This window comes from Venustampulla echinocandica (genome assembly GCF_003357145.1).
Source record: "Venustampulla echinocandica strain BP 5553 chromosome Unknown scaffold_0, whole genome shotgun sequence".
Lineage (NCBI taxonomy): Eukaryota > Fungi > Ascomycota > Leotiomycetes > Helotiales > Pleuroascaceae > Venustampulla > Venustampulla echinocandica.
The window spans coordinates 3815291-3841574 of NW_022474205.1; the positions used below are offsets into that span (position 1 = coordinate 3815291).

Consider the following 26284-nt stretch of genomic DNA (forward strand, 5'->3'; position numbering starts at 1 on the left):
CCCCCACGTGCCCCCACGCGGTGACGTTGTGGTCAGTCCCTGGTTTCGAGTATAAACATTGTGCTTGCACACCAAGTTCCGTGTACCTACTTTCGGTATAGTACCGTAGACGATCGTCTCCTCGAATCTTTGCGCCCTATTCCCCAAACTTCCACCATCACAACGCGCTGTCTGAGAAGACGAAACTTACAGGATTGCAGTTAAGGCTCCGAATATCTCTTTATGACGACGGCAGAGCTGTACCTGCTAGGGGACCAACCCTTTCAACACATGTCGCTTGGCTGGCCGCAGTCGACAACCTCGATATAACCTTCTGGGCCGACCACTTCCACTTCTTGATAGGCATGTGATGATTGTGGATAGAGACCCCGAATACTGGACCGAATCGAGCATATTCCACAAATTCGAAACGCAGTCCCAGTTTCCAGTCCCGTACAGTTGTGAGCGAGAGACCGAATTGAAGAGGGAAGGGGTGGTTTAATGCAACGACGCCGCAAAACTCTAGCTGCTTAATCTTGTCGCCGGATCTGAGGATCCAGACACATGGCTGGTCCACATGAACCTAGGAGAAATCCTTCGATGGTTGCCGAAGAGCGAGCTTTTGCAAACCTAAGCCTACAACCACCCGGAGATGATGGAGGCACCCAGGGTGACTTACCGAGTGTGCTGAGTGGATCCGTCAGCGAGCCACAGATATTCGACTCCTCAAATATGGAACAAAATTCCGCAGATATTCAGGCTCACAATGCGGCGGAAGCAAAGCGGGCAAATGGGGATCCTGCGGTGTCCAGATCATCGGCACGTGGTCTCCGCCCTGCTGGGGTCAGTGAGAAATTAGGAACGTTGTCAGGCGTGTATATTCCAACCTGCCTGAATGTACTCAGTATTCTTATGTTTTTGAGATTCGGATTTTTATTAGGTTTGTTCCATCAATGTTACCCAACCTTAGGAAATGAGGCGGTTAAACCACTCGGCTGCAATGGGCGACCGCGAGGGCTTGTCGATAGAGGCCAACAGAACTCTGCCCCAATTTTTCTTCCCGATTAAAAGGTCTGAACCTATTCGGAAGTTAAGCAGCTTCATGTCCTCTATGATCTAACCGCTCTTAGTCGCCCACTCGAGCTGAGTGGTCACGTAACCTCGTTTTCAAATGGATTATATCTAACCCAATTTTAGGCCAAGCAGGTGTTCTTGGGATGATGGGCATGCTAATTGCTTCATACGCCGTCAGCCTCACCACTACCTTCTCCTTATCAGCAATAGCTTCTAATGGAACGGTCCGAGGCGGGGGAGCTTATTATCTCATTTCAAGATCACTAGGACCCGAATTTGGAGGGTCAATTGGGGTTGTCTTCTATATGGGGCTTGTCTTCAACACAGGCATGAATGCGGTCGGCTTGATCAACTGCATCAAATTAAACTTTGGCTCAATCTCGGGCAATTGGTCAAACGTTCTTCCCGAAAGCCAATGGTACCTATACCTTTGGTCATCCAGCGTATTGGCGTTATGCATAATCATATGCCTTCTCGGCTCAGCTATCTTCGCTCGTGCCGGTAAGGGCTTGCTAGTCATCCTTTTAATCTCTACTTTAAGCATTCCGCTCTCGGCCCTCGTCATGCCACCATTCGAAAGTCGGAAATGGGGTATCCAGTACACTGGACTGAGCTTGGACACATTTCTAAGCAATCTAAAACCCCAACTCACAAAAGGCGCGGCAGGAAGTCATCTTGATGGAGTAGAGAATTTCCAGGATTTATTTGGGGTGTTGTTCCCAGCAGCTTCGGGGATATTTGCTGGTGCCAGTATGTCCGGCGATCTCAAACACCCTAGTAAAGCGATTCCAAAAGGAACACTCTATGGCTTGGGTACCACTTTTGTCTTGTATACCCTCGTCATTTTCGCTATGGCTGCGACAACAACGAGATCATCCCTTCTCAGGAATGCCAACGTCATCCAGGATATCAATATGTCCGGAGCTGTGATCCTCGCTGGAGAACTTGCAACATCATTCTTTTCCACTTTGATGGGCGTAATTAGCTCATCGAAGCTTTTACAGGCTTTAGCCAGGGACCAACTCCTCCCTGGCCTCTCAATATTTGGACAGGGCACGAAGCAAGGGGATGAACCGACCTATGCTATTTTTATTACCTATTTCGTGGTCCAGATCACCATGCTCTGCGATCTCAACCAGATTGCCTCATTTGTCACAATGGCCTACCTGGTACGTATTATTTTCTTCAGATCCTCTCCTGCTCAAAGAAGCACGGCGCCGCATTTATTGGGTCGGAGGAGCACTCAGTGTTAATGGTAGATGTGGGGTTAATCACTATTCCATTCAATCATGAGTGTCCCACCTGAGATTGGAAATAGACGTAACCAGAATTGGTGAGATCTTGGTGTTCTGGCAATATGGCCTGCCCAAGCCAAATCTGGGATACCAAACGCCTTGATCTAATAAATGCGGAGTTTCGTAGTTTTAATCTTGTCCAAAGCTAATATTTATAGATGACATTCCTTGTAATGAACTTGGCTTGCTTTCTATTGAAAATCAGTTCCGCGCCAAACTTCCGGCCATCCTTCCATTTCTTCAATTGGCAAACGGCTTTTGCCGGAGCCATATGTTCAGGAGCTGCTATGTTCTTCGTGGACGGGGTGTATGCCACTGTTTGCGTTGGAATACTTATCATCATTTTCATGATCATTCATTACACTGGCCCTCCAAAGAGCTGGGGCGATGTGTCACAAAGCCTTATCTATCACCAAGTTCGAAAGTACTTGCTTCGACTGAAGCAAGAACACGTCAAATTTTGGCGCCCGCAGATCCTACTCTTCGTTAATGACCCCCGTCGACAATATCGACTAATCCAATTCTGCAACTCGATGAAGAAAGGCGGGCTTTACATTCTAGGCCACGTAATTGTTACGGACGACTTTGGTGGCTCAGTTCCCGAGGCTCGCCGTCAGCAAGCAGCTTGGACAAAGTACATCGACTTCTCAAAAATAAAGGCGTTCGTCAATATTTCAATTTCGCCACAAATTGAGTGGGGCTCTCGAAATATTCTCATGTCTGCCGGGCTTGGAGGAATGCGTCCGAATATTGTAGTAATGGGCATGTATAATCTGGACGACTTAAGGAGAAGCCAGCCACTCATTGATGTCTCCGAGATACCGAAGGATACACAAGATACCCCGGAAGCCCAGCAACTGAGGAAACGGCATCGTCGCGAGAGTAAGGGTGGAAATATGGAGGAAGTTTTACCGACCGATTCGTGCAAGCCAGAAGGAATGATGAGCGTGACAAGTTATGTCACTGTTCTGGAAGACCTTCTATGGCGTCTGCAGATTAACGTGGCTATTGCGAAAGGCTTTCAAAATCTAGAGTTCCCTGACAAGAAACGGGAAGGCGCTAAGAAATATATTGACCTTTGGCCGATTCAAATGTCTGCGGAGATTGCTGGGGAGGGTGATGATAAGGAAAGTGTTCTCACTACAAATTTTGACACATGTGAGCTTTATCCCCTAGTTCCGAGCACGTTTATATATGCTTGCACTGTGACTAATTGTTCGTTCTAGATACGTTGATTTTGCAACTTGGAGCGATATTGAACACCGTTCCTTCATGGAAGGCAGCCTATAAACTTCGAGTTGCCGTATTTGTAGAATATGAATCTGACGTTCAGGAAGAGCAAGGACGAGTTAAATCACTCCTCGAGAAATTACGAATCGAGGCCGAGGTGGTCGTATTTTGGCTCGCATCCGGAAAATTACCCACTTACGAGGTCGTCGTCAATGGGACAAATCCTGGCAAGGAGCATGAAGAGAGAGTTGATGAAGCTTTGAAAGGTCAAGAATGGTGGGATGAACTGCAGAGCATGCGCGGTAAACGTGGAGGAAACTCTACGACACAAGATCTCGCAGATATTGCTAGTATCTTCGCCACTGGGCCTCGGTGGCCAGAAGCAACTTCTCAACAAGGCCCCCAGGAGGACATGACGCAGCGATTTCTCGGGCTTCGGAAGTCTTTAAGAAAACGAAAAAGGAGGCTAACTATGCAGCGCCTATCAAAATTAGGCGTCAACCTCGGCATGCGGACATCTCAACTTTCACAGAATGTTGGGAGCCAGCATGCGAGCCATGGAAGCGGGAGTGAAGATTCAGAGGTTGATTCTAGTGATGACAGTAGTCCCGAGGACGAGGGCTCAAGCAGGCGGCCAGAGAGCATTGCAAGCGAAGGAGACATAGATGAGTTTGAGTCGGAGACTGATTCTCCTCCGAATGAAAGTAAGCTTACCGCCCGAAGGAAGAGTCACGGTGACAGTATAAGGGGCCCACGGCTTTCAAAGAAGCCAGGTAGTGAAACAGAGACTAGAATGCCGTCTAAATCTCGAAAAAGGTCCTTATTGACGCAACCAACTACCACCGTCTCCACAAGCAGCATCCCCTCTGTGTTGTCCCCAGACTTGCTATCTGAGATGGATTCGAGCCAAGGGTTGGGTTCACACCCCAATTTCAAAGCATCGCTAAAGCCAGAATCCGAAGCCTCACCCTCTGCAAGCAGACCAAGCTCTCAGCATGGATTGGCTCTTAAAAGCCCCATAAAGCCCGAGGCGCCATCATCAAGCAGCCATATTCAATTTCTTGCCCCCCAACGTCCAGCGCTCTCTCGCCATTCTTCAACCCCCAAATTCTCCAGCAAACCAGTCCCAATAACCAGAGTCTCGAGCGATGACGGCCCTGGCCGTAGCATAATGTTCACCTACACTCCATCTCCTCCAAGACGCGGCCAGAATCCGCCCTCCGCCCACCGTTCCAACTCCGCGGTCGCGCCACCAGACACCGAGTTCTTCGTCGCTGAAAATGACGACTCCCCATCCAGTCAAGGATCTCCATATTCCACACAGGCGCTGCCCATTAGCTTCAACGACTTACCGTGTCGGGCGCAACATTTGATTCTGAATGAGTTGATGAGACAAGAGAGTCGTGATACGGCGGTGGTATTCACGACGTTACCTGGCCCCACTGAGGGGACCAGTCAGAGCGAGGAACAGAGCGCAGATTATTTGGCAGATTTAGAACTCCTTTGCAAGGAGTTACCGCCAATTTTGATGGTTCATAGTAATAACATGACTGTGACGATGAGCCTGTGAGAGAATTACATCCCTAGGGGGATAAAAGAGAGGAGACAAATTGGCTTTGGAATGACATGCAGGTCGTGGAGACCTTATTTATATAAAATTCTTGAATATAGCTGACTATATCTTGCGAAATAATGATGTCCAGTCTCTTTGAAGGTTACTTGGAGATGTTGTTGTAACAGGGGACAGTTTGTCGGCGTGCCCACAAACTAATGTATGGCGCCTTGGTTAGGACATAGGGCCCTAATAAATAACGTAGCCTTAGGACGATTCGAGGGGTTTGATAAATCATAATGTAGCTCTTAACACAATATTCTAAGTGCGTTAATCGAATCGAGCTGTTCAAACATTTTGGATTTCCTAAACCATTTACATAAACGAGGACATTATAGGGCCTTATAATCTTCTGAGCGTATGGAGTAGAGATAAAGTAAGCTTTCTTTAGTTGCCAATTCGGTGTCCCCGACAATAATAGTTTTGGTAGGCCCCTGGTAATAATACCCATACCCAGCATTCCCTCTCCAAGATGCCGAAGGTATTTCGTCGCCAAACTTATAATGCATAAAATGCAAGAAATACGAGACTATATCCGTTATTTCTAATGATCTAAATTGGCGAGGTTCTCGAGATTATGGGGTAGAGAGAACGTCTAGTGTCGGGAGGTGTTGGAATACAAGGAACTAATATGTCGTACTAAGTCTCTCGTGAGAAACAGACACTAATCGAATTGAAAACCGGAGGGGTGGTAAAATTAATATAATTATGCAACCTTTTGTGGATGCCATCCGGTTCCGAATTATGCAGGATAGTCGCAATTGCTCCTAGTCCGCATTTTGAAAATGTTTGATATCATATTCTCCGTCCTTTGGTCGCCACTACTTCAAGACCAATTTTTCACTTTCCAAGGAGTTTGTATGAGATCCTTCGAGTTCCGAGGCGATAGGCTCACGAAGTCCGAGCAGGGACAAATTCCTCACCGCACCAAAACACCAAACTAGCCCAAATATCCTCTGGTGGCATCACCAGCCTGGAGATCGTACTCCCTGAAGAGGTTGTCCCAGTACTCCCAATCCATCGGGGCCATGTCCATAGAAACGACGCGATCTATAGGCATCGACGGGTCATAGTCGATAAACCCCCAAGGAAGTCCGGAGCCAGTTCCTGTTGTGTTATTTCGGATATGCTCAACATTTTGGTCAGGGCCGGCTGGATAAGATATATTTGTAAGGTTGGGAATCTTATCGCCGGTTTTTGCAGACTGGCGTGATCTCTGAGAACGAAGATCAAGGATAAAGTCCGGCGTTTCTACAAACTGATTCGTAGTGCGAAGGTTGAGCTCCCGAGCTCCCCAGGCTTTCAGGGTCAGTTCGCCAACAGCAAGGTGGAGCTCATTTGTTTTAGAGGATAATAGCTCCGGGTAGCACTTGTATATATCTTGAACCATTTGCCAGCCTTGATTAGACTCGGGTCCTAAGGTCCTATGCCGCAAATCGCTCAGCAGAAAAACAAAAATATCGTATTGGAAGTGCCGTTTGATATGCCATTGAAATTGATTCACATTCCTTACTGAATGGAAGGCACAGAAATAGCGCAACACGCTCATACTGTTCTCGAAGAGCGTGGTCATCTGAGCCTGCCGTTCTTGGCTGGTTTTCTCGGCGGGACAATTCCGCGGATGGTGAGCATAAAGTCGTTTAGAGGCAATAATCGAGATAGCAGCAGCTTCAGAGCAGAGGTGGAGCGGATTAGATAAATCGCAGTATTGAAGAAATTTGTTCCTTATCCGAGTCTCGAGTTCATCAAACCACTTGTCCGCCTCTGACAGAGAAACAGCACGTTGATCGGGAGAACCGAATAGATACCGAGCTTCCGCAAAAGCCTGGCACATGTGATATGTCATTAAAACATATATCATCTCTGTCGCGCCTGTATGTTCGAGGGGCAGTTCTCTCATATCAGGATACAAGTCGCCGTCGTTGAAGTTCCCCGGAAGCCTTGTGTCCCAGGAGTTTTCTAACAATGAAGGGCCCGCACCGGCGTGTATCCCACTGATAAAATCGATCGTCATCACATGCCACCATACCCTTCGCCGCATCTCAGTCTCAAATGGCGGCAGCTTTGGCGTTACAAGAGCACCATCACGATGTACCCCCATCCTTTGCGCCATTCTAATGGCCACGCCACATAATATCCAAAATGCTTGAGGATTGCGGTCTGAACGAGTCCCGACCTAATCAAAGGCGTTAGAGGAGTTTATAGCAGTGGGATGAAGCAAGTAGAAAGGATTACTGAATGACGCTTCGGGGTTGCAGATGCCTTTTGCTGAGTGATAGAGTGGAGATTATAGCGGTGCTTAGGATTACTGGTTAAAAATGGGGAGGCTGGAAAGAACAGTATTTCATATTGAGGGATGACTGCCTTATTCCTTTGATAATGATGTGGAAAAATGAACTCAAAAGAAGATATGACAAACTAGGCATTCTCACCAGAAAGAGCGTCAATGCTTGAAGCGCAACCAGGTCGGAGGATTGCAATGCGCCAAATCTAACCAGAGCCTGTTCAGCGGCAGTGGAATATCGCCTCATGAGGGTTTCCCTAGACTCGCCCATCGTCTTCAAACAATTATCGTCACTGAGCGATACGATTGCGAGGGTGTAAATTGCAAAAAGAAGAGCTTCAAGGCCCTTGGGGATAGTAGCAACATTCCCAGATGCTTCAAGTATTTGGACTTGCAGAGTTGGGGTATGGACTATTTTTAACACAGGGTTTACGTTCTCGATAAAAATCTGCCAGAGGCGAAGGATCTGTATCGGTGGAGGGTGTAACTGGGTGAGTTTAGGAGGTCTAAAATTTGATGAGAAGAGAAGGCTGCTTCCATCGGTGGCAGAGGTATCAGATGTATCGGATTCATCATCTTCCCAGGTGGGATCTTGTTGAAGTATATCTTTGGATTCTCGGAGCTATCGGATATATTAGATTGATAGAACTTGAGGAATGTTTCAAGGCCGGGAAGGAGTCGAACCTCGTCTAATAGGGTGGACCACAAATGGCTACTCAGATTAACACTTTTAGTAGAGGAAGCAAATGGGCCGATGAGGTCGATAATGGGAATTTTATGCTTACCTGTCAACGAATCTCGTCATTCCCGGCTTCGATATCATCGTTCCATGGGTAGTCTCAGGCGCAGGCGCAGGTGGTATGTTTTCAGAAGGCACAGCATTTATTTGGTTGCGGTCCTGATTCTCTCCAGCATTTTCACCATCGATGCTAAGTCCATAGGTTTTCAAGAGATCCTCGCATCGTTGTAGTCTCTCATGCAAACCCACTTCCACGGTTCGTTTGCGGCGCCGGGGCGGTGCTGGATTGCTTGGGATACATTCGGCTCCAGCCCTCACACAATTGAGACACGGATCCTTACGATCACATTTGACCTTGCGTTGGCTGCAGAGTACGCATGAATATCTCTTGATTTTGATTGTCGGAGCATTTGCCGCCAGCGTTGTGGAATCCATTATTCAAGAATCTAAGATAGAACAGGATCCGATCATAGTAGAGTGTTTGGATCAGCGCCACCGGCCTTTAGCCAGCTCTTCGTAAGGTGATTGACGTTCTGAAATTGTCCGTTTGAGCGAGGGTAATCATGACTAGGGATAGTGTTGCTGACTAAGACTAATCTCTAGCTGGACGCATGGCTTGCTGGTCCTAGGTACCTCAGGTAAGTACTTGAGGCAGGCAATTAATATCGTCATTCCAGATGTTTTTTAAGAGAAATATCACGTCTACCGGAGCTTGGGGAACAAGGTGGCCGATTCACGATAGGAATCCTCGATTAGACCATTATATTACTAATTAAAGATTCGCGAGAATCCCACAAGTATTTCCCGCCGACCATGTCAATCAAGTCATGTGGCCTTGTACGGAGTACGTACAAAGTTCTTTACTACACGTACAGTTGAAACGCCTGGCCATCCGCCGCATTAGATTTGGAACCGGGGAACTCGCCCTGTCAACGAGGTCCTTAATGCCCCCTCGCATCGTTGATGATGATTTCCGCAGCCATTTCTGCGACCCCGTACACAGCCGTCTGCATATGCGCCGACATAAGGACTGGCATGATGCTGGCATCTACGACTCGAAGGTTGTTGGTGCCATAAACCCTTAGCTTTGGATCAACGACGCCGCCGTCTCCTCTTGGGAGCATAGCGCAGGTCCCCACTGGGTGGTAGATAGTGAGAGTGGTGTTGAGAACGAAGTCTTTCCACTCTTGGTCGGTGTTGACGTTGTTCAGACCTGGCTCGTACTCAGATACCCACACGTCTCTTAATGGCGGCGTCAGGGCAATTTGGCGGCACTTCTTGATGGCCGCGATAGCCGCCTGGAGATCATGCTCGTTACTGAGGTAGTTGGGGTCAATGATGGGTTTGGCAAGAGGATCAGAGGAGTTGATGTGTACGCTGCCATGGCTGAGAGGGTGCATGATGGCTGCGATGAGAGAGAAGAACCCTTCGCCGTACAATGGGGTGCCTGGCGCCGGATAGCCCTTCACCCCAGTGTATCCGTCGCTCATAATGACCTCGAGTTGAGGAATGGTTGGGTCGGACATCCACTCTAGCTTCTTCTTTAACGCAGGATTCGTCGAGGTGCCAACCACAGCTTGAGCGAGGGCAAGAAGTTCCGAGTCATTGCCAATGGCTTGCTTCCAGGTCATGAAACTGTACCCGCTGCCGGCATAATCATAGAGGGAAAGTTTGCCATCAACCCAAAGTTGGAGTTGCTCTGCAGCGTACTCAGGGTTGTATCTAAGAATATCGATAGAGGTGTAGTTTTTCTTGACCTGATACGTGCTCTGGATGCGGATGTGATCCTGGAGGTTTTCGCCCACACCAGGAAGATCAATGAGTTGCTCGACGCCGGCTTTCGCCAGGATGGCTCTGTTCCCAATGCCGGAATGTTCGAGGAGACCAGGGCTCTGGAAGGAACCGGCGGAGAGGATGACTTCTCGACGAGCAGCGATAAAAGTTCCATCCGTCAACGTCACACCACTGGCCCGATATCCACAGCCATCCTCCTTCATATTGACTTTGGCTACTATCTTCTCTGTCATGACCGTGAGCTGTGGGCCAGCAAGCGGAAGATAAGAATTGGCGCTGTAGGACCGGTTGTAGTGCGTTGGGTCAATGCTGTTGGGCGAGTACGAAACCCCTAGGAGGTTGCCGCCGAGATACTCCTTATTGGTTTCAATACCAAGTCTGTTCATAGTTGGAATCCACCCGTCCTGGTGGGTCGGAATGATGCGATTGATGGTACCGTGGATGGGGCCATTGGTGTTGACCCCAGCATCGCCATACCACTCAGTGTTCTTGCTGGTGAAGTTCTCCGATCTCTTCATCATCTCTAAGAAGGTGGTCCAGTTCCACCCTGGATTGCCCACCTGTTCAAAGGCGTCATACTCGTGCTCGGAGGCTCTGTCGTACGTTAAGAGGTTAATGGCGGATGACCCCCCTAGGACTTTGCCTCTGTTCTGTGCGAAGACTCTGTTCTTGACACTCTCTTGGGGTGTTGTGGTGAAATTCCAGTCGTACTTGGTCCCGAGGGTCGAGCCCTTCTTCCCGGGGACATTGATTCCGAGTTCATCGAGGGCAGCTGGTCCCGCCTCGATGACTAGAATGCTAGAATCCCGGAGACCCTGACTTAGTCTGGTAGACAGAGCCAGTCCAGCGGTACCGCCTCCAACGACGATCTATATTGACTTTGGTTAGTTCCTATGTTCAAGTGAAGATCTGGCATTGAAATCGAGGAACGGATACAGAAATACTGGAAATTGGCATACATAATCATACCCTTTGCTCGAATGGGCCTCCTGCGTCGGAGCCGCATCACACCCAGCGGCGTAGAGAGAAAGGGCCAGCAACAACGTATTGACAGCGAACATTATGGCTGTTTGGGTGACAATGCAGAAAGGGTAGCCAGAGAGATTCGCATCGAAGGATTTAAGGCCTGGCGGCTGAATGTTTTCATTTCTTAGCCCGTGCAAAATGGCGGCGGGAAATAGCTACATGGATAGCATTTGTCTAAACTAAATTGCTTCCAAATTACTCCCTCCGTACGTTGACCCTGCCTACCTACCGGTACCTTACGAATACCTTCGTAAGCGATGTACGTAGTATGCTGACTTACCAAGCCATGGGGAGCATGGATATGTTCTCATGATATTGTTGCGCCGCAGGAAGATCCGCTGCTGGTATTGTGCACAGACCTGTCAATAAACTTTGCTTTTTATTATTCGCAGCAAGTCTTCCAGCTATGATAAGTCAATAATAGCCCTACCAGCTTCACTACCTAAACTATGGGCTTAGTAGGTGTGGGGGCAAGTGCCCTTGTGGATCTTTCAGAGCGTCTGATAGAATTGACGTAGGGATAACTTTAAAACCTTAACCTCGTCCTTGCAAACCTGCACCTATACCCCAGTAAGTCATGCTGTGGACGTTTCTACGTCTGGACACTGCCGGGTCATGTTCAAAACATTTCCAACCTCGTCCTTGCAAACCTGCACCTTGCGGAGGACTCCTAACACTACTACGTACAAACCAAGACAATATCAGCGCTGGTAAATAGAACCGTGGAGATTCCTGTGATTGTTCACCGAATGCCAGGCGGCGGGAGAACTTCGAGAATCCAATTGTAGGCCCCTGTTTCTTTACCAAGAGGTTTTATTGTTCTCATAATGCGGCACAGTAGGGCGGGAGCATTCGTCCCCGAGCCGAAATAATGGGTTCTCTCCGTGGTGCTGTAGAATCAACCCCTGTGTTCTGCTTCGATATGTGAGTGGACTACTCGTTAGAAGACAACCCTTGGCCCTGTAAAGCCTTGAGAAGTGCTCTGCTGAAAGCCTGAAACATGGGGGTATTTGCAGCTGGGTGAGCAGGTATGAACTTGCAGACTCCGATTATATGTTCCTCTTATAAGACTAGGAACCCGGCTATACAAAATACAGGCGAAACAATATCGATTTGAGGACGAGATATTAAGACTTCCCTTAGCCAGCATTCCCCGCTTTTGGTTTTAAGTTTCCACTATTGACACTTGTCTATTCACAGTTAATACACTTTGAGGAGCCAGCAAGAACTAGCTTGGGCATCGCTCGAGTATCGATCAACTCTCATAGAGGCGCCAGATTAAAGTTTGCCGCAGTACATGTCTGGGCTTGCCCACCGCGATAATGGACTGCCTCCCCAACAGGATGTCGGCCCTATCCTCATGTGGATATCTGGAATTCTGATGGTCTTAACTGTTATCTCGACAGCGCTCCGAATATTTGTTAGGTGCAAGAACCGAATCTTCGGATGGGACGATGCTACGATGCTGCTTTGTGTTGCTTGTGCCGCTACAAGACTGGGATTCGAAATCAAACAGGCCCAGCACGGGAACGGCAAGCACCGGGTCTACCTGAGTGACCAAAATTATATGATGATCAACAAGTACGGGTGGTACGGCCAAATCTTCCTGTTCGCCTCCGTTGCGTTTTTGAAGGTCTCCATTTGCCTCCTGATCCTTCGTATCAAGAATACCAAGCCCCTAAAGATCTTGGTATATACGGTCATGGCTGGAGTGCTGATTACCAATTTTGGAGTCGTCATTATCTTGTTGGCTGAGTGTAGACCAGCCGGGTTCTGGCGAGGCAGTTCAGCTAAGTGCTGGCCAACCAACATCCGCATCTATTGCATATATGCTACCATTGGTAACTTGAACTATCCGGACCGTTCAACGATTTCAGCTAACTCGAAGCGTCCACAGGATATTCTGTGTTAACAGATCTCTTCCTGTCACTGCTTCCGCCCTTTGTCGTGTGGAAGGTCAGGATCCCACTACGTACCAAGCTCTCCGTGTCTGGCCTGATGGGTTTGGGACTCCTGTAAGCATTCCCCAATCCGTTTTGCTCTTAACTCTGGTTATTGACTCGATCCTAGGGCAACCGGCTTTGGTATCGCTCGAGCAGCATCTCTTGGAATCCAGACTAGTGACCTTAGCTGTAAGTAATTCCATAACAACCATTTCATCTTGCAAAAAGTAACATGATCTCAGGGGCATACTGTATCGCCGGAATTTGGTCTAACCTCGAACTCTTCCTCGGAATCATTGCTGCAAACGTCGCCCTCTCCCACTCTATATATGTCTACTTCTTCGGCGATAAGAGCAAATGTCCCGACAACTCCCAGTACAGCTCTCCATACCATTTTCCTCATTCCCGCTCCGGTGCCAATCACGGCAAACTCCGTGGCGATAATTTCGAGGTGGTTCCCACTGTGATCGAAGCTGGGAATAGGCGGCCGTCCGAGAGTAGGAGCTCTAATAGTGACATCCCCATGGTCGCGGGCATCCGGAAGAAGACAGAATTCTGGATGTCCGAGGAGGATGCAGTACTTAGGGGCGCAAGCGCTAAGGCGAATGGGAATTAGAAATATTCACTTTGATCTACCCGTATTATAAACCACCTTATTTAGTTAGGGGCTGTTGCTAGAGTTGAGTATAGCGCAATATTAGAAGACTCTGGTGCAAACCTCCTTTTGCCAATATTATTATACGCTGGTGGTTGACCCTTCTCTAGAGGTTATACAAAATTCTAGACAGTAGTATGGCGCAATCTTGAGCGAATTTGGTGCAAAACTCTTCTCGCCAGTATTATAAGGCCCAACGGCTATTACCCACATGTAAATCTGTCAAGGATTTGGATACCTTGGAAACGATAGAACGAGTTGATTCATTCCAGTAATAGAGGTGGAGGAGAAGTCCTCTTATATACAGGTAAAAGTGGGTTATATTTGCCACAGTGGGTATACTTCTAAAAACTCTATAAAAGCCCTAAGATTCGGCAGTGCCGAACCTCAACAAAATCCGATATCGCGCAAATATCTGATTGAAATTGAGGTATTCACATTCCACGAATGGCTGACTGAAATTGAGATATTCACGTCGCGCGAATATCTGACTGAAATTGAGATATTCAAGTCGCGCGAACTGGGAGGGGTAAATAAAAGCTGACCAGAAGTGGAGAGGTTTAAATTGTATCCTAATAGCCGTGGACCTAATGGTGCACGATGTACCTATTACTGGCCAGCACTGCTCGTATTACCTCTACTGCCCTCAATATCACAACTTCCATTCAACCACGACTTTCTGCCAAAGCCCCCTATCCTCCCAGCCCGACACTATCTTGTCCCAGCAATATGGGTCAACAAAGCCTTTTGATCTGATTTGGCGCAACATCTTCTTCATCGTCGCCGGATTTTCGAGCCTTTGTATAGTCGCCGATTTGAAGTCTGCATCAGCTTTTTCACAAACTTCCGTCGCAAGCCCTTCCACGAAAGAGACGAGTGCGGGTTCGGTCTGGCGTGGATTGTGCTTGGGCTGAAGCGACCGCATTGCCTCCAACCATTGCTGATATGGGCTGATAAATGCGCTAGCGAGTCCGGACTTCCATAGCTGTGCATGTAGCGATAGAATTCTATCTACATGAAAACTCCTAGTGTTGTCGAATTGGGATAGATCCTTGCCTTCGATAGACGAGAGACCAAACAAAGCGTTGAAAACCAATTCCAAAGCTGGCTCTTCGCTGACGAGAAGAAGGCATGGCGTCAGTTGCAAGGCATGTGCAATCCGGTTTCTGATAGCGAAAGCCTGGGCTTCAAGCTGGGTCTGGGGTTGAGCTTCGTCTGGTGGAATCGAGGCAGTAGGCTGGGCTTCCAGTTGGGTTTGGGACAGTTGTGTCTGGGATTGAGCTTTGTATGGCGGAATCGAGGCATTTGACTGATCTTTCTTTCCCCAGCCCCTAGCCCTTAACTGAGCTTGGATTATACCGATCGCCTTGTATAACTCCGCTCTATTCATCGCTACTTCCTGCTTGAACGCATTGTCAGCGGCCAGCTCTAGGCGCTGGTTGCTGCTCTCTAGGCGCTGGAGCCTGCTCTCTGTTGCGTATCTGTGCATTTCGACTTTCTGGAAATGGTCTAGATCATTTGTGATCTTCAAACCATCTCTAAAATCATGCTTATCAAGGTCTTTCGAAATTGCCCCCGAGATTCTAGCCACTAAATCTGGAGCCTCCTTGATCAGAAGTTGTTGGTTTGACTGCAACCGGGCCAAGATTTCGGACTCTTTGAGTGATAAGGGGTGATTGTAATGTGCTTCAACCAGAACGCTGCGTGGTTGAAGAGCATCCTAGGAGCAAAACATTAGATATTCCACGCATATAAATACTAGAACGTAGGTGGGTATACATACGGGTTTGGGTAATTGACGAAGGGAAGATGCTACTGCCCTAGCCCTACCAGGCAATAGCGCAATCTTCTTCCTTGACGCTTGGAAGAACATTGCGAAGACGATGGCTGCTAGGCCAGGTACGATTGAGCTTGGCATCTTTGGGTGGGGAGGAGGTGAACCCAGCTTTATTGCCTTCCCAGATAAACACGCCCAAGCAAACGAAATTTTGGAAGAGTTGACGCAAACGGGCAAATGTGTCGCAGCACATCTTGCCTAGCATCAACTTCGGCGCGTTAAATAGGTACTGGAGGTCGGTGGCCATTGCGGTGTGGTCTTTTTTTATGCCTGAGCCTCGTAAAGCAACAAACAGGATTGGACTTCCACCAAGGACAAACAAATATTCCGTAGGAGCAATGCGACATTAACAACTCTGAAATTCTTTTCTTTCTTCCTGCAACCATCAATATCACCCAGAAGCTCCAAAACTATGCAATGCCTGTTTGTCCTCCAGCCTTACTGCACTACATCATTCCACTAGCCGGCTATCTGTCACCAAGCCAACTGGGGAGGCGTGTGGGGACCCTAGGTCCCTAGACAGAATCGCATCCGTCTCTGATATGGTTATCACTCAATGGTCGTACTGGCGCGTCCTGCTGGATGTTTTCTGTTTTGAACCACGCCCCGCTCTAGGATTTTGTTGAAGCATGTAATATTCCATCAATAGCAGCATGTATCTCTGCGCTAGCAGTGACTAGCTATGCAACCAAAGACTTTCAAGCAATATCTTCATCCTATTGGTTGAAGTAAACTGCGGGCCGAAGAGCTGTAGCCGGCCTACAAAGTCACTTGTGCCATGATGTTAAATCAAGTTGTGTGAGTAAGAAGTGAAGGGACAGGGCCATATTATACTGAGGTTGGAGTATGGCGCATCCTTTGGCGGTTTGGTGCCAACCCACTGGATTAGACACTAACGGCCATTACCCAGATATGATTCTGAAGTTACTCTCCTACAGGGCATAGTACTATGCGCCGACTATCCAGATTGTATAGAAAGAGTATCCCCTCGTCTGGCAGCCCCTGCCAATAAAAGTAGAACCGACAAATAGGGTTTAGGTGGGGTGTTTTCTGTCCGCCTATTGACATCTCAACAGTTGAATCATAGTATTCTCGTCTTTGCGGCCACACTTGGTGATCAAAACACTCAATGTCAGCATGAATCTGCTGTGGCAGAAGTATCGCGATGATCTGAGCAGTTTTGACGCTGTAAATGGTCTTATATGTGCTGAGAGCAGCTCGGACCCCTGCAAAGCCGCTCAGAGATCGTTTCCGCTGCCGTGGGGTTGGTTGGTTGAACAATGAGATCGACGTCCACTGTCTGGCGTGGTTCAAGTCCAAACTGGTGCGCAAGGATAAAGACGGCGCTCGCCGCATATGATGCCGTATTTGATATTGAGAGTGACCAAAGCCCATGCCAGAGCAGAATTGCTATCTCCAACTCTTTTTGAGAAGGGACGCTATGTAAACTAGATGATGCCGTAACTATGATATAGTTAACGCTAGTGGTGGTGGGCTGATATTGGAGCGTGAGCTATAATGATGCTTGCGCCGGGAACGTGTAGAATTTGCGGCTTCAGGGAAGTAAGAAGCAATGAAGATTTGATAACCTTGCTAAGCTGAAGAAGGAAATATTTAGACCATTGTAGTAGGGTGATCGTAGCTTTACAGACCATTACTAGTGTTGTAGTGCACTGCAAAATGTGCAAGATATAAACATCTCATTGATAGATTAACGTAGCACTAAAAGGGCATGAAACTAGGATATGGAACGGAAGGAGAAATAGACACCAACGAGCTAAATGGTGTATCGATTCGACGAGAACGTTCGAAGAGCCTATTGGCCTTGAATATAGAACATGCTGCGATTGATTAAGGTGGGCAGACGAAGCCGCCCGATGGCCTGGGAAGGTGGCAAATCAACTAAAAGGTCCTATAGATAGGAAATACGTTTCAAACTAGCCGCCCTGTGGTAGACGCGCTGGAGGTACTGCTCTCATATCAAGAATCGAGGATAAGAGCACGTAAGCCTTGTTGGTAGAAGGGGCCGGATGAGGGCGACTACGAGCGGGTAACGGGAGTACTGGTGCCTAGAAGTCTAATATCTTATCGGTGACCATTAACAGAGTCGCCAGAGGGAATTTTGAAGCTTTGCCAGGCGAATAGGCGCATTTTATGGTGTTGGGCAATGTCGCTGCGCGCTGGAGGGGCGAATAGATTTTCGCAGTTATGATTGATTATCTACGGAGCAAGGACTTGAAGGCGCGACTGGGCTGGTAGATACCCGGTGCCTGAGAACTACGTAGCACGGAATCTTAGCACCCGTACATCGTACTCGTACGGAGGTATGCACTTGGTCTCCAGCCCTTTGAGCTCTACGGTAGGTCCTTGTCCAAAGCCGTGGTCTATATTACGACCACACCAGCCCAAACTACTTCGTACCATACTAGTTCAATATCCATTCTATGACCTATTGTCTACCGCTATTCCTGCTAAGACTGTGATTTTTGAGCTAACCAAACGGTGTGCACTAAGGAGGAACCTAGGATGAGCCCCACCGCCCTACATCTGACATTCTTCCCCCTATACGGAGTACACACAATCCGCCAGCGCTCTGCAATTAGCAAAAGAGGAAGACTCTGGTGTCATATTAAAAGAATCCAGCCCAAAAGCTTTACTATCTGCAAATTATCAATGGCCGAACAGGCCTCCGAGCTGGCACATTTAGATTTCGTTGCACATCTGCTCCAGCGCATCAAACTGGTGGTTTGGGGCGAAATTGCAGTGGCTTATCTTGGCGTCCCAGCAGTGCACAGTGTGAGTTATATTCAATTCCCCTTTATCTCTGGCATTGTACCCTGGAGCCCTCTGCTAACCCGTGGTCTTAGAGCTACATGCTTGGCATTGACGATGACCAGATGGATCTGGCGGCAAAGAAACTCGCCGGTGCAGGCTTTGAACGTCAGAACTGGCCCTTTAGCTCCAGTATAGACCCATCCACTCGCAAGGACGATGAGATATACAACCGCATTCATGCGGGCGTCCGGCCTGCCTATGCGAAGCTCGATGCAAACTCGATACGATTCCAGTATCCTAATGAGGAGAAGTGCCAAGTGCGGACCGTTGTTCTTCCCGCGAGTTATATTCACTTGAGCATTCCAGAAGACCCGATTTCACCGACTATATCTAACTCGACGCATGCCGGCCCATCACAGCCACCATTTTATGCCGACGGTAACCTCTACTTCCCTAATGTGGTTATGTTGCTAGAGAGCATGATCAAAGTTATCCTTGAAGATGACATCACGTGTAAGCAGAAAGACTGGCAAGGGACTCTGTGTGGTTGGGTTATTAGCTACTTATATGGAGACCTTACGTTGAGGGATGATGTGTTGGATGGCTGCCAAGACGACAGAGTTAAGCAATGGTTTAACAGGAACGTTAAGAGGGAGACAGGAGGGATGTCCAGGATCAGAGAGAAATGGGGTAAGGAGAAGGCGCTGGTAACTAACGACAAGATAAAATGCTTCCAATGAACAGTTCCAAAACTTCGAGGAACGCCGATATTTTAATACTCGCAAAGACGACGTCTATTCAATTGGCTCCCTGCCGCACAGGGCGTGAAATTATCAAAGCGAAAGGTGGTATCTTGAACCCAAACAAAAATATAACATACCAGCATTGATTCTCGTACCAACCGCGATTCCCGCGCAGGCCAGTTAGGGATAACTCGTCACTAGACCATGTCCCAATGTAACCACTTAGAACTCCTTTGAGGGTATTCTCGTGCTATCCCGGGTTTACTTCCTTATACCGTGTCTTGTATTTAGAACCAGCTAAAGCTATCTTATGTAACTCAAGTAAATGTGATCTGATTAATATATGAAGCAGCGTTGAGTGGAGTTTCCGAAACCGATAATATATTCACGAGAAGCGAACAGGTCTTGGCGTATTCGACGGGGAGGAAGGCAAGCCACAAGAGCTTGGGTGAGAGCCCTGATACGCTTACCCTGTATCTTCCGGTATGCGCCGATGTGATGAAAAAGTTCCCTGGTGACATTGACGAGCCGTGACCGAGTAGTCGTCGGGATGATGTGCTGGAGCGCTCCATCATGTGTGTCATCAACCCTGGATCACGATCAACGCTATCGGGACTGGGGCTGTGACGACTCTGACGAGACGCAGAAGAGCTGAAGGTGGGGTAAGGCCTTCATTTTGGTAGATTCTCTTGCTTGGTACAGTACGCCAAAAAGCCCTATGTTTGACAGGCTCTTGGTGGGGAACGGAAGGAGCGATGAAGTCGCGCAGCTGGTTCAGGGTCACGTGTATCCGAATTTGTTGCGTCACTGAGGATTACCTAAGGTATTGAAGTGCGGGCCGAGCCAGGCGCTGGGAAATATGGTTCTCGGCCCGCCCCGGCCTGAGGCTTTACTAATTACTAAGGGTTCAGTACGAGCCCACACACTTCCGTTTGATTCCTACTCCACTCTCACCAACCATCGCCATCGTCATCACCATCACCACCACCATTGATCCCCAGACGGTGGACGAAAAGAACAGCTGTGCTGTGCTACTGTTCAACGTCTTTCGTGTCGTCGTAACCTTACACCGCTTTATTTCTGAGACGATAGAGACGCGCGCCTCCGTCTGCTGTGCAGCCTGCCGTGATGCCCTTCCCCCACCATGGGGAGGGGTCGTCCTTTGCAGGCCTCTCCTCTCCCTCAGCATTCCTCATCAGGCGAGCGAGGATTGGTTGATAAGGTAATAATTGATCGATCATCGATCATCGAATCAAGACGCTTCAGCCCATTCCTCGACCAGCACCTATACTGCTGCCGACTGTGCTATTAGCTGCTTGGTTTGTCGTGTCGTTGAACTCTACAAGGTGTCGGTGCTTCGTGGCAAAGAGTCAAATTGTTCTGCAACTTATTTTCGTGACGCGGATGTCACCTCCAGCTCTACCTCTCGAAAGCAAGCAGAACTCAGCCTGCCTTTGGAGAGCGCGGGGCGGGAGGCTCTCAATTGGAGAATACCCCATCATGACACCAGCGTGATCGATGCAGCTCGCCTTGCTTCCTTGAAGCCCTTTCCAATCGTTCACGGTACCGGCCACACTCTCCTAATGCATTACGTCGAAAAAGCAACCTGTTAATGCCATTCCTGGTGCTCGATCTCCTGCGGGGCGGTCACGGCTGAAACCTTGGGATAGTAGTGCAGTCGCTCAATCGTATCTCAGTTCTACAGAGCAATGTTAACCTTAAGCCCCCAAGGGAAACTTTCGGGCGACGACAGGATAGGAACTGCTGTCGATTTGCTAAACAAATCTCATCTGGTAGGGGAAATGGAAGTCGAGCCGCCGGGTTTCGAGTGCGAAAATGCGAAAACGTGATATCCAAGGAAGAGGTTCCCAGTGACGACTCCGATGCGGCCGCAGCTGGTCGTTGGATGCTCGCCAACCCGCAGCTCAATGCAGCATTTTCTTTGGCCGGTTGAGTTGACAACCGTCAATCAACTGGGCCAATTCGACCGTGCAGAGGGCCTCTTCGGCATCACGTTCCTACTCGGCGTAAGCAACGCGTTGACGTGGAGTTCAAGGGCATGCAGGCAGCAAGCCGGATCCTGAAATCGCGCGACAGCAGCGGAAGAAGCACACTTCTTGCGCTCCTGATTCGCGACTTGCCTGGTTTGGTCTGCAACTGCGCCGATGCATCACATTATTGCTCGCTGCTGGCTTGGCAATGGCGCTCCAGTTTCCAACCAAGGCTCTGCACCGGCCAGAAGGCCCGCATTTGCTCGCAAGCTGATAAGCCGGTTAATATTAGCGACGGTGACAACGCATCAATGTCTCACAGCCATCAGCGATTCCTCTGCCGACGAATCCAGCATAAGTTGGCCAGTTCCCCCACTCCACCCGCCTTTCAGAGTAATTCAATTCAATTCAGTTCCTCATCACCTCACTCACATTGTTCGCTTCTATGCATCGCAGCCGCACCTGAGTCGCCGACGCATTGCTGCAACTATCCTTATCCAAGGCTTCACTTGTATCCACAAGTCATATTGACCAACAACCATACGACTCAATATCCCACCCAACAGGAGCCTGCCAATTTTTATATACCAGGGCTTATTCATTCCAATGACTTGTACCCAGACCAGCGTGACCCGTCAACCGGACACCATGACAGGATTCGACGCCCCAAAACACCCCAGGACCAAGGCTGCCGCCAGGTATATTTTTATTTCAATCATGCTTTGCAATTTTTGCGTCGAACTATCATGTTGTCCGAAACAATGTCTTTCCTTTAGCTTCAAACTCTCCGTGGATAACGACATGTCCGGGCTCCAAGGCTTCCACGGGTTCCACCCCAAAACATCCAGGATATCCAAACCTAGGCTCCACACAGGATTCCTTTCTGAATGTGCTCCAGTCACAATACTTCCAACGGATGATCATGTGATCTGTTTATGATGACAGAATGCCATGCGCAAGACTACGGTCTCGGGTTAAGTATCGCCCACCCCAAACCACAAACGTGGTTGCTCCTTGGATATATCTAGATTACCGTTCCCATGAAAACCTCCCGCATGTGGCCGTCTATCCGGATGTCCATACACAATTGATTCATCTGTTTGTGGTAGCTCGCAGTTTTATCACGTGGCGCTTCCAGCCTCGTGTCATGGATCGGGATGTTGGGCAGATGAATGCTACCAATATCTCGCGACCACCGGACCTTGATCCCGCTCATCAGCCTTTCAATAAGGTTGGTCAAATCTTTGAGGATGATGTCATGACATTCATCCTCGCCGACCTTAATGAGGTTGTTGCCGCCGCAGTTGTGATCCGTGGTGTTAATGTGTTCCCTGATATCCGGTACCCGTCTTGAGGACCTATATGGAGCCAGCCATGGAAATTCCGTTGAGGATGGATCCGTACATTTTTCCAGGTCTATCTGGATACACGACAGTGCATATCGACTGACACCAAGGATCCACCGCCGCTAGCCAGCGATTGTGGTTGGTTAGATATTTATTGACCGCATTGAGTACGTACACACTTTTTGGAGCAGGCTCGAGAGTCTAGCATGTTACCCCTTTCGCCACCGACTATGCACTAACCATTTGCTTCCCGTTTATCTTGTAGAAACGTTCTTGGCCATTGGATCATTCGAACCGAGGATTTATGGACACCAAAGAGATTCTACTTGACTTCATTGCATCCGGCCATTGAGATTTTCTGGTTTCCACGTTGCATTTGATTCCTTCCATGCCTGGCCCTCTTATGTCCCCATCAGAACCACCCCTTGGCTTCCGGTCATTCGCCGCTCGTGCCCAACTGGTCTGTCAATCCATCTATACATTAACGCATGAGTGACTATTATGCTGACCTATTTGTACTTCAGGTTTTCCACTGGATGTTGTGCTTTTGCTTTTATTCCTTTTGTCTTGCGTTTGCATTCGGTTTTGAATAGTGGTAGCACAGGACACTAACAGAGATGGTGTAGCGGTTTCAGTCTTTCAAATTCCAATTTTGTCCATGGAGCAGCTGGATTTTCTTTGCGTCAGAGTCAAACAGCACGTATCCGGGGTAGCCACAGCACACCCTTCTGGAACGGGACTGGTGAAGGTGTACAGTACTTGCACCAAGATCCTCTGCCCCAAGGAGATGCCGAGAATTGCAAAATTGAATCATACGACTCTTTCCATACTGCTGAGGGTCAGGCCGGCCAAAGGACAAGCCGAGGCCCCATTCCAGGGCCAGGCCAGAACGAGTGGAGTACTGAAATTGCATCGACTCCGTTAGAGTCGCAGGGCATGTCGCGTCTGCCATCTCAGGATTCCGTTGGAGCACATTCCCAAAGGACCGCTCATTCTTCTGGAACTAACACATATGATCCAAGCTGGTCGACAAGAATGTATCCAAGTCTTTCCCAGGGCTCATTTCATATGTCATCAACAAGGTCAGATGTCACTGGCAGGTCCATCAGCCCGGAAAATCCTGCTCTGTCTACTCCGATTCAGCAGCTAGAAATCCAAGAATACGACTACCCATTCCTAGGAGATGATTTAACTTCCATGCATCCGATGTTCCACAGGAATTCCATGACGGATACAGATCCGCACTCCATTAGTGCTTCGTTACCAGGACCAGCATTCAATTCGTATGCCACCGCCGAAGACGACTCCTTTGTATCTTCTTTTGCTGTAGGTTCGACTTCTCTGGCTAGCCAAGGTCCAGTATCGAGAGACTCGGTGATGTACCATACCGGTGCGGGCATCGAGTCCTCGATATTGTGGGACAATCCTGCCGATTTCTTGGATTCTCAAACATCATCTCCTATCGCTCCTGAGGATTCCTGGCCCATTGCTCTCCCAATGGCGACATCTTCAACCGCTAGTCCTACAAACTACTCCCCAAGTCTTGAAGCCATATCCCCCAGGTATGTTCAGGATATTTCCGATTTAATGGAATTGGCCCCTTACACGACTGGTGACAGGGTTAAGAGGAGACCAATGGGGCCTCGACCATCTAAAGTTGCCAGCGACCTAGCTGCCAACTCTAGACAACAGCGGCTTTTGGGTACATCTGACACTTCCGAGGAGTCCTTGAAACTGGTGGGTGGTCGCTCAAGCCTCGAGATCGACAATACTGCCCGGGATCATCATCTGTACCAGAACGTGAGCCCTTTAGCCGACGGACTCTATCACTGCCCATGGGAAGGCCAGCCTTCCTGCCAGCACAAACCGGAAAAGTTGAAGTGTAATTACGAGTACGGATAAGTCTCTTTTCCCTTGTTTAACCGCAATGCTAACGACTTCCTTCCGTAGCAAATGTGTGGATTCTCACCTCAAGCCGTATCGCTGTAAGATCGTGGCTTGTGAGAATCTTAATTTCTCATCCACGGCATGCTTGCTTCGCCATGAGCGTGAAGCACATGCTATGCATGGACACGGCGACAAACCCTTCCTCTGTACCTACGAAGGCTGCGAGCGCGGCGCCCCTGGCAATGGGTTTCCCCGTCACTGGAATCTCCGTGACCACATGAAGCGTGTGCATAATGACCCAGGACCAACCAAGAGCAACGCTTCCGGATCCCCTCCGCCTTCTGGGCCTGCCCGAGGCAAGAAGCGCAAGGCCGATGAAAAGCTAGAGATCCAAACCATGGGAAAGGCCACCAAGAGAGTTAGCTCACCACCAGTTGTGGTCCACCAGACTCAGGAGCAAAGCTTGGCGGATCGATACCATCATAATCTGCAAAAGCTGAAGGATATCGTGGAACAGCAGCTCAGCGATCCAAGGGATCCTCAAAACCTGGACTTGCTCCGTAGTGCGGATGATTGCATCAGGGTAATGACTCAGACGAGCAGGCGTGTCGGTGAAGCTCCTGCAAACGGAAAACGCCTTAGCCAACAGCCTGGCTGAATGAAAACCCACATCTGCTGTGAGAGAAGACCTTGTAAGTACCCAAGAATAACAATCTGCCACCGAAATACCTTGGTGCCTTGATCATCCTACTAATGTGTAATAGAGAGAGTAGGCCACAGTCGTTGCTACTGGATCATGAGCTCCTCCGCCAAAAGAATATTCAAGGCAGCGTTCCCAGTACGCTTGCTCCGTATATATGATATTGACAGTCACGTCATGCTACCAGTCATGCAAACATATTACCAGGATACTGCCGTATGGATGCCCAAGGACATGTGCCGGAATGAGGAAGTAGCCTAGATCATGCTGTGGACGATGCCGTGGACATCCTCCGGATTCCGAGACTTAGGTCCTGTGGACGCTTCATTCCAGGATGACTTGACTTAACCTGTGGAGGAGAAAGTTCTGGTTAAGAAAGATGGAAAATCTTTTGACGATATTGTTGAGGTTGCTTGCTTACTTGATTATCGCACTGCGATTTGGTTGGTGCTGCACTGCTGTGTTAGTTATGATATAGATTGATGATTGTCTTGCCTTAGCTGCTTGTGTGGAGGAAATGGGTGGAAGAAAAGCGAAAGTTCAATGAGGTTGCAAACTGTTGGGGCGCCTTACGATATATGCTTATATAAACTGAATTGAAACTCTTGCCTACTCAACTAGACCGATTCGTGTGCAGTGAGACCGAGCGCGTTATCTTCGGATGCGGAGGTAGAGTAGGATAGGTATTGTCGACTCCGAATTCCCTGCGGCTAGGAGATTGTTCCTTTTCGAGATTTTTGAGGAAACATTCAGGCTCATGAGATCTTTTGTGACATAGTCATAGACTTTGGTAAGGGTTTCTGGGGGGAAGTTGCGCCTAGTTTAAAGGGTGGAAGGGGGCAACTATTTATTAGGCTAATTCGCTCATTGCTATTTTGTTCGCGTAAGGTTGTGCTAGGCTTTCGAAGTCGTAGCTGGTACGCGCGATATAGGGGCAGCATGTGACTGTTGATTGTCCTGGGTGGCCAACCATATCTATATAATACCAAATATGCAAATACCCACTACCGAAGTACAAGGGCGTGACACTTGGTCAAGTGGCTAGGGTCAAATTGTACTTACGGGGCCGCCAGGGACGATAGGGAAAAAAAACGGAAACTGCAAAACCAAAAAACGACAGGAGATGTAGGCATTCGACACCGGGCCGAACTCTTTTGCCATTTTGAAGTTCCAACCTCTGGTTTACGCAATTAGAATTAAATATATTTTGGGGTAGACTTTATATTTTTGTATTTTGTTTTCTTTTGGCTCTCTTTGGGATTGTTTATTACCGCGCTTCAATTCGCCTATTCGCGAGAGTTCTCCAGCGTTACTTAACTCCGATTCGCCCAACACGACGACCTTTCCACCACAATCGCTCTCCAAATCCCATCT

General features: G+C 48.6%; 7 protein-coding genes across 7 annotated transcripts; 4 read left to right on the forward strand and 3 right to left on the reverse strand.

The window, feature by feature from the left end:
* Nucleotides 1-543: 543 nt before the first annotated feature.
* Nucleotides 544-5148, forward strand: BP5553_01195 (Uncharacterized protein; the record flags this gene model as incomplete). Its single annotated transcript, XM_032009818.1, has 4 exons — nucleotides 544-826; nucleotides 1177-2222; nucleotides 2507-3506; nucleotides 3575-5148. 4 exons carry the CDS (start codon nucleotides 544-546, stop codon nucleotides 5146-5148), a joined length of 3903 nt encoding a protein of 1300 aa, XP_031873872.1.
* A 982-nt stretch (nucleotides 5149-6130) lies between these two features.
* On the reverse strand, nucleotides 6131-8648 carry BP5553_01196 (uncharacterized protein; the record flags this gene model as incomplete). The annotated part of the gene is made up of 4 exons (XM_032009819.1): nucleotides 6131-7366; nucleotides 7623-8096; nucleotides 8159-8186; nucleotides 8260-8648. The coding sequence occupies 4 exons, from the start codon at nucleotides 8646-8648 to the stop codon at nucleotides 6131-6133; spliced, it is 2127 nt and encodes a 708-aa protein (XP_031873873.1).
* Nucleotides 8649-9154: 506 nt separating this feature from the next.
* Nucleotides 9155-11068, reverse strand: BP5553_01197 (GMC oxidoreductase; the record flags this gene model as incomplete). Its single annotated transcript, XM_032009820.1, has 2 exons — nucleotides 9155-10876; nucleotides 10967-11068. The coding sequence occupies 2 exons, from the start codon at nucleotides 11066-11068 to the stop codon at nucleotides 9155-9157; spliced, it is 1824 nt and encodes a 607-aa protein (XP_031873874.1).
* Nucleotides 11069-12330: 1262 nt separating this feature from the next.
* BP5553_01198 (Integral membrane protein) lies at nucleotides 12331-13592 on the forward strand (the record flags this gene model as incomplete). The annotated part of the gene is made up of 4 exons (XM_032009821.1): nucleotides 12331-12874; nucleotides 12931-13048; nucleotides 13104-13165; nucleotides 13219-13592. 4 exons carry the CDS (start codon nucleotides 12331-12333, stop codon nucleotides 13590-13592), a joined length of 1098 nt encoding a protein of 365 aa, XP_031873875.1.
* Nucleotides 13593-14283: 691 nt separating this feature from the next.
* Nucleotides 14284-15549, reverse strand: BP5553_01199 (uncharacterized protein; the record flags this gene model as incomplete). The annotated part of the gene is made up of 2 exons (XM_032009822.1): nucleotides 14284-15351; nucleotides 15415-15549. The coding sequence occupies 2 exons, from the start codon at nucleotides 15547-15549 to the stop codon at nucleotides 14284-14286; spliced, it is 1203 nt and encodes a 400-aa protein (XP_031873876.1).
* A 2592-nt stretch (nucleotides 15550-18141) lies between these two features.
* BP5553_01200 (uncharacterized protein) lies at nucleotides 18142-20940 on the forward strand (the record flags this gene model as incomplete). The annotated part of the gene is made up of 6 exons (XM_032009823.1): nucleotides 18142-18264; nucleotides 18336-18933; nucleotides 19339-19469; nucleotides 19898-20208; nucleotides 20269-20549; nucleotides 20660-20940. 6 exons carry the CDS (start codon nucleotides 18142-18144, stop codon nucleotides 20938-20940), a joined length of 1725 nt encoding a protein of 574 aa, XP_031873877.1.
* Nucleotides 20941-22124: 1184 nt separating this feature from the next.
* BP5553_01201 (Uncharacterized protein) lies at nucleotides 22125-24868 on the forward strand (the record flags this gene model as incomplete). Its single annotated transcript, XM_032009824.1, has 3 exons — nucleotides 22125-22318; nucleotides 22950-24215; nucleotides 24274-24868. The coding sequence occupies 3 exons, from the start codon at nucleotides 22125-22127 to the stop codon at nucleotides 24866-24868; spliced, it is 2055 nt and encodes a 684-aa protein (XP_031873878.1).
* Nucleotides 24869-26284: the final 1416 nt, after the last annotated feature.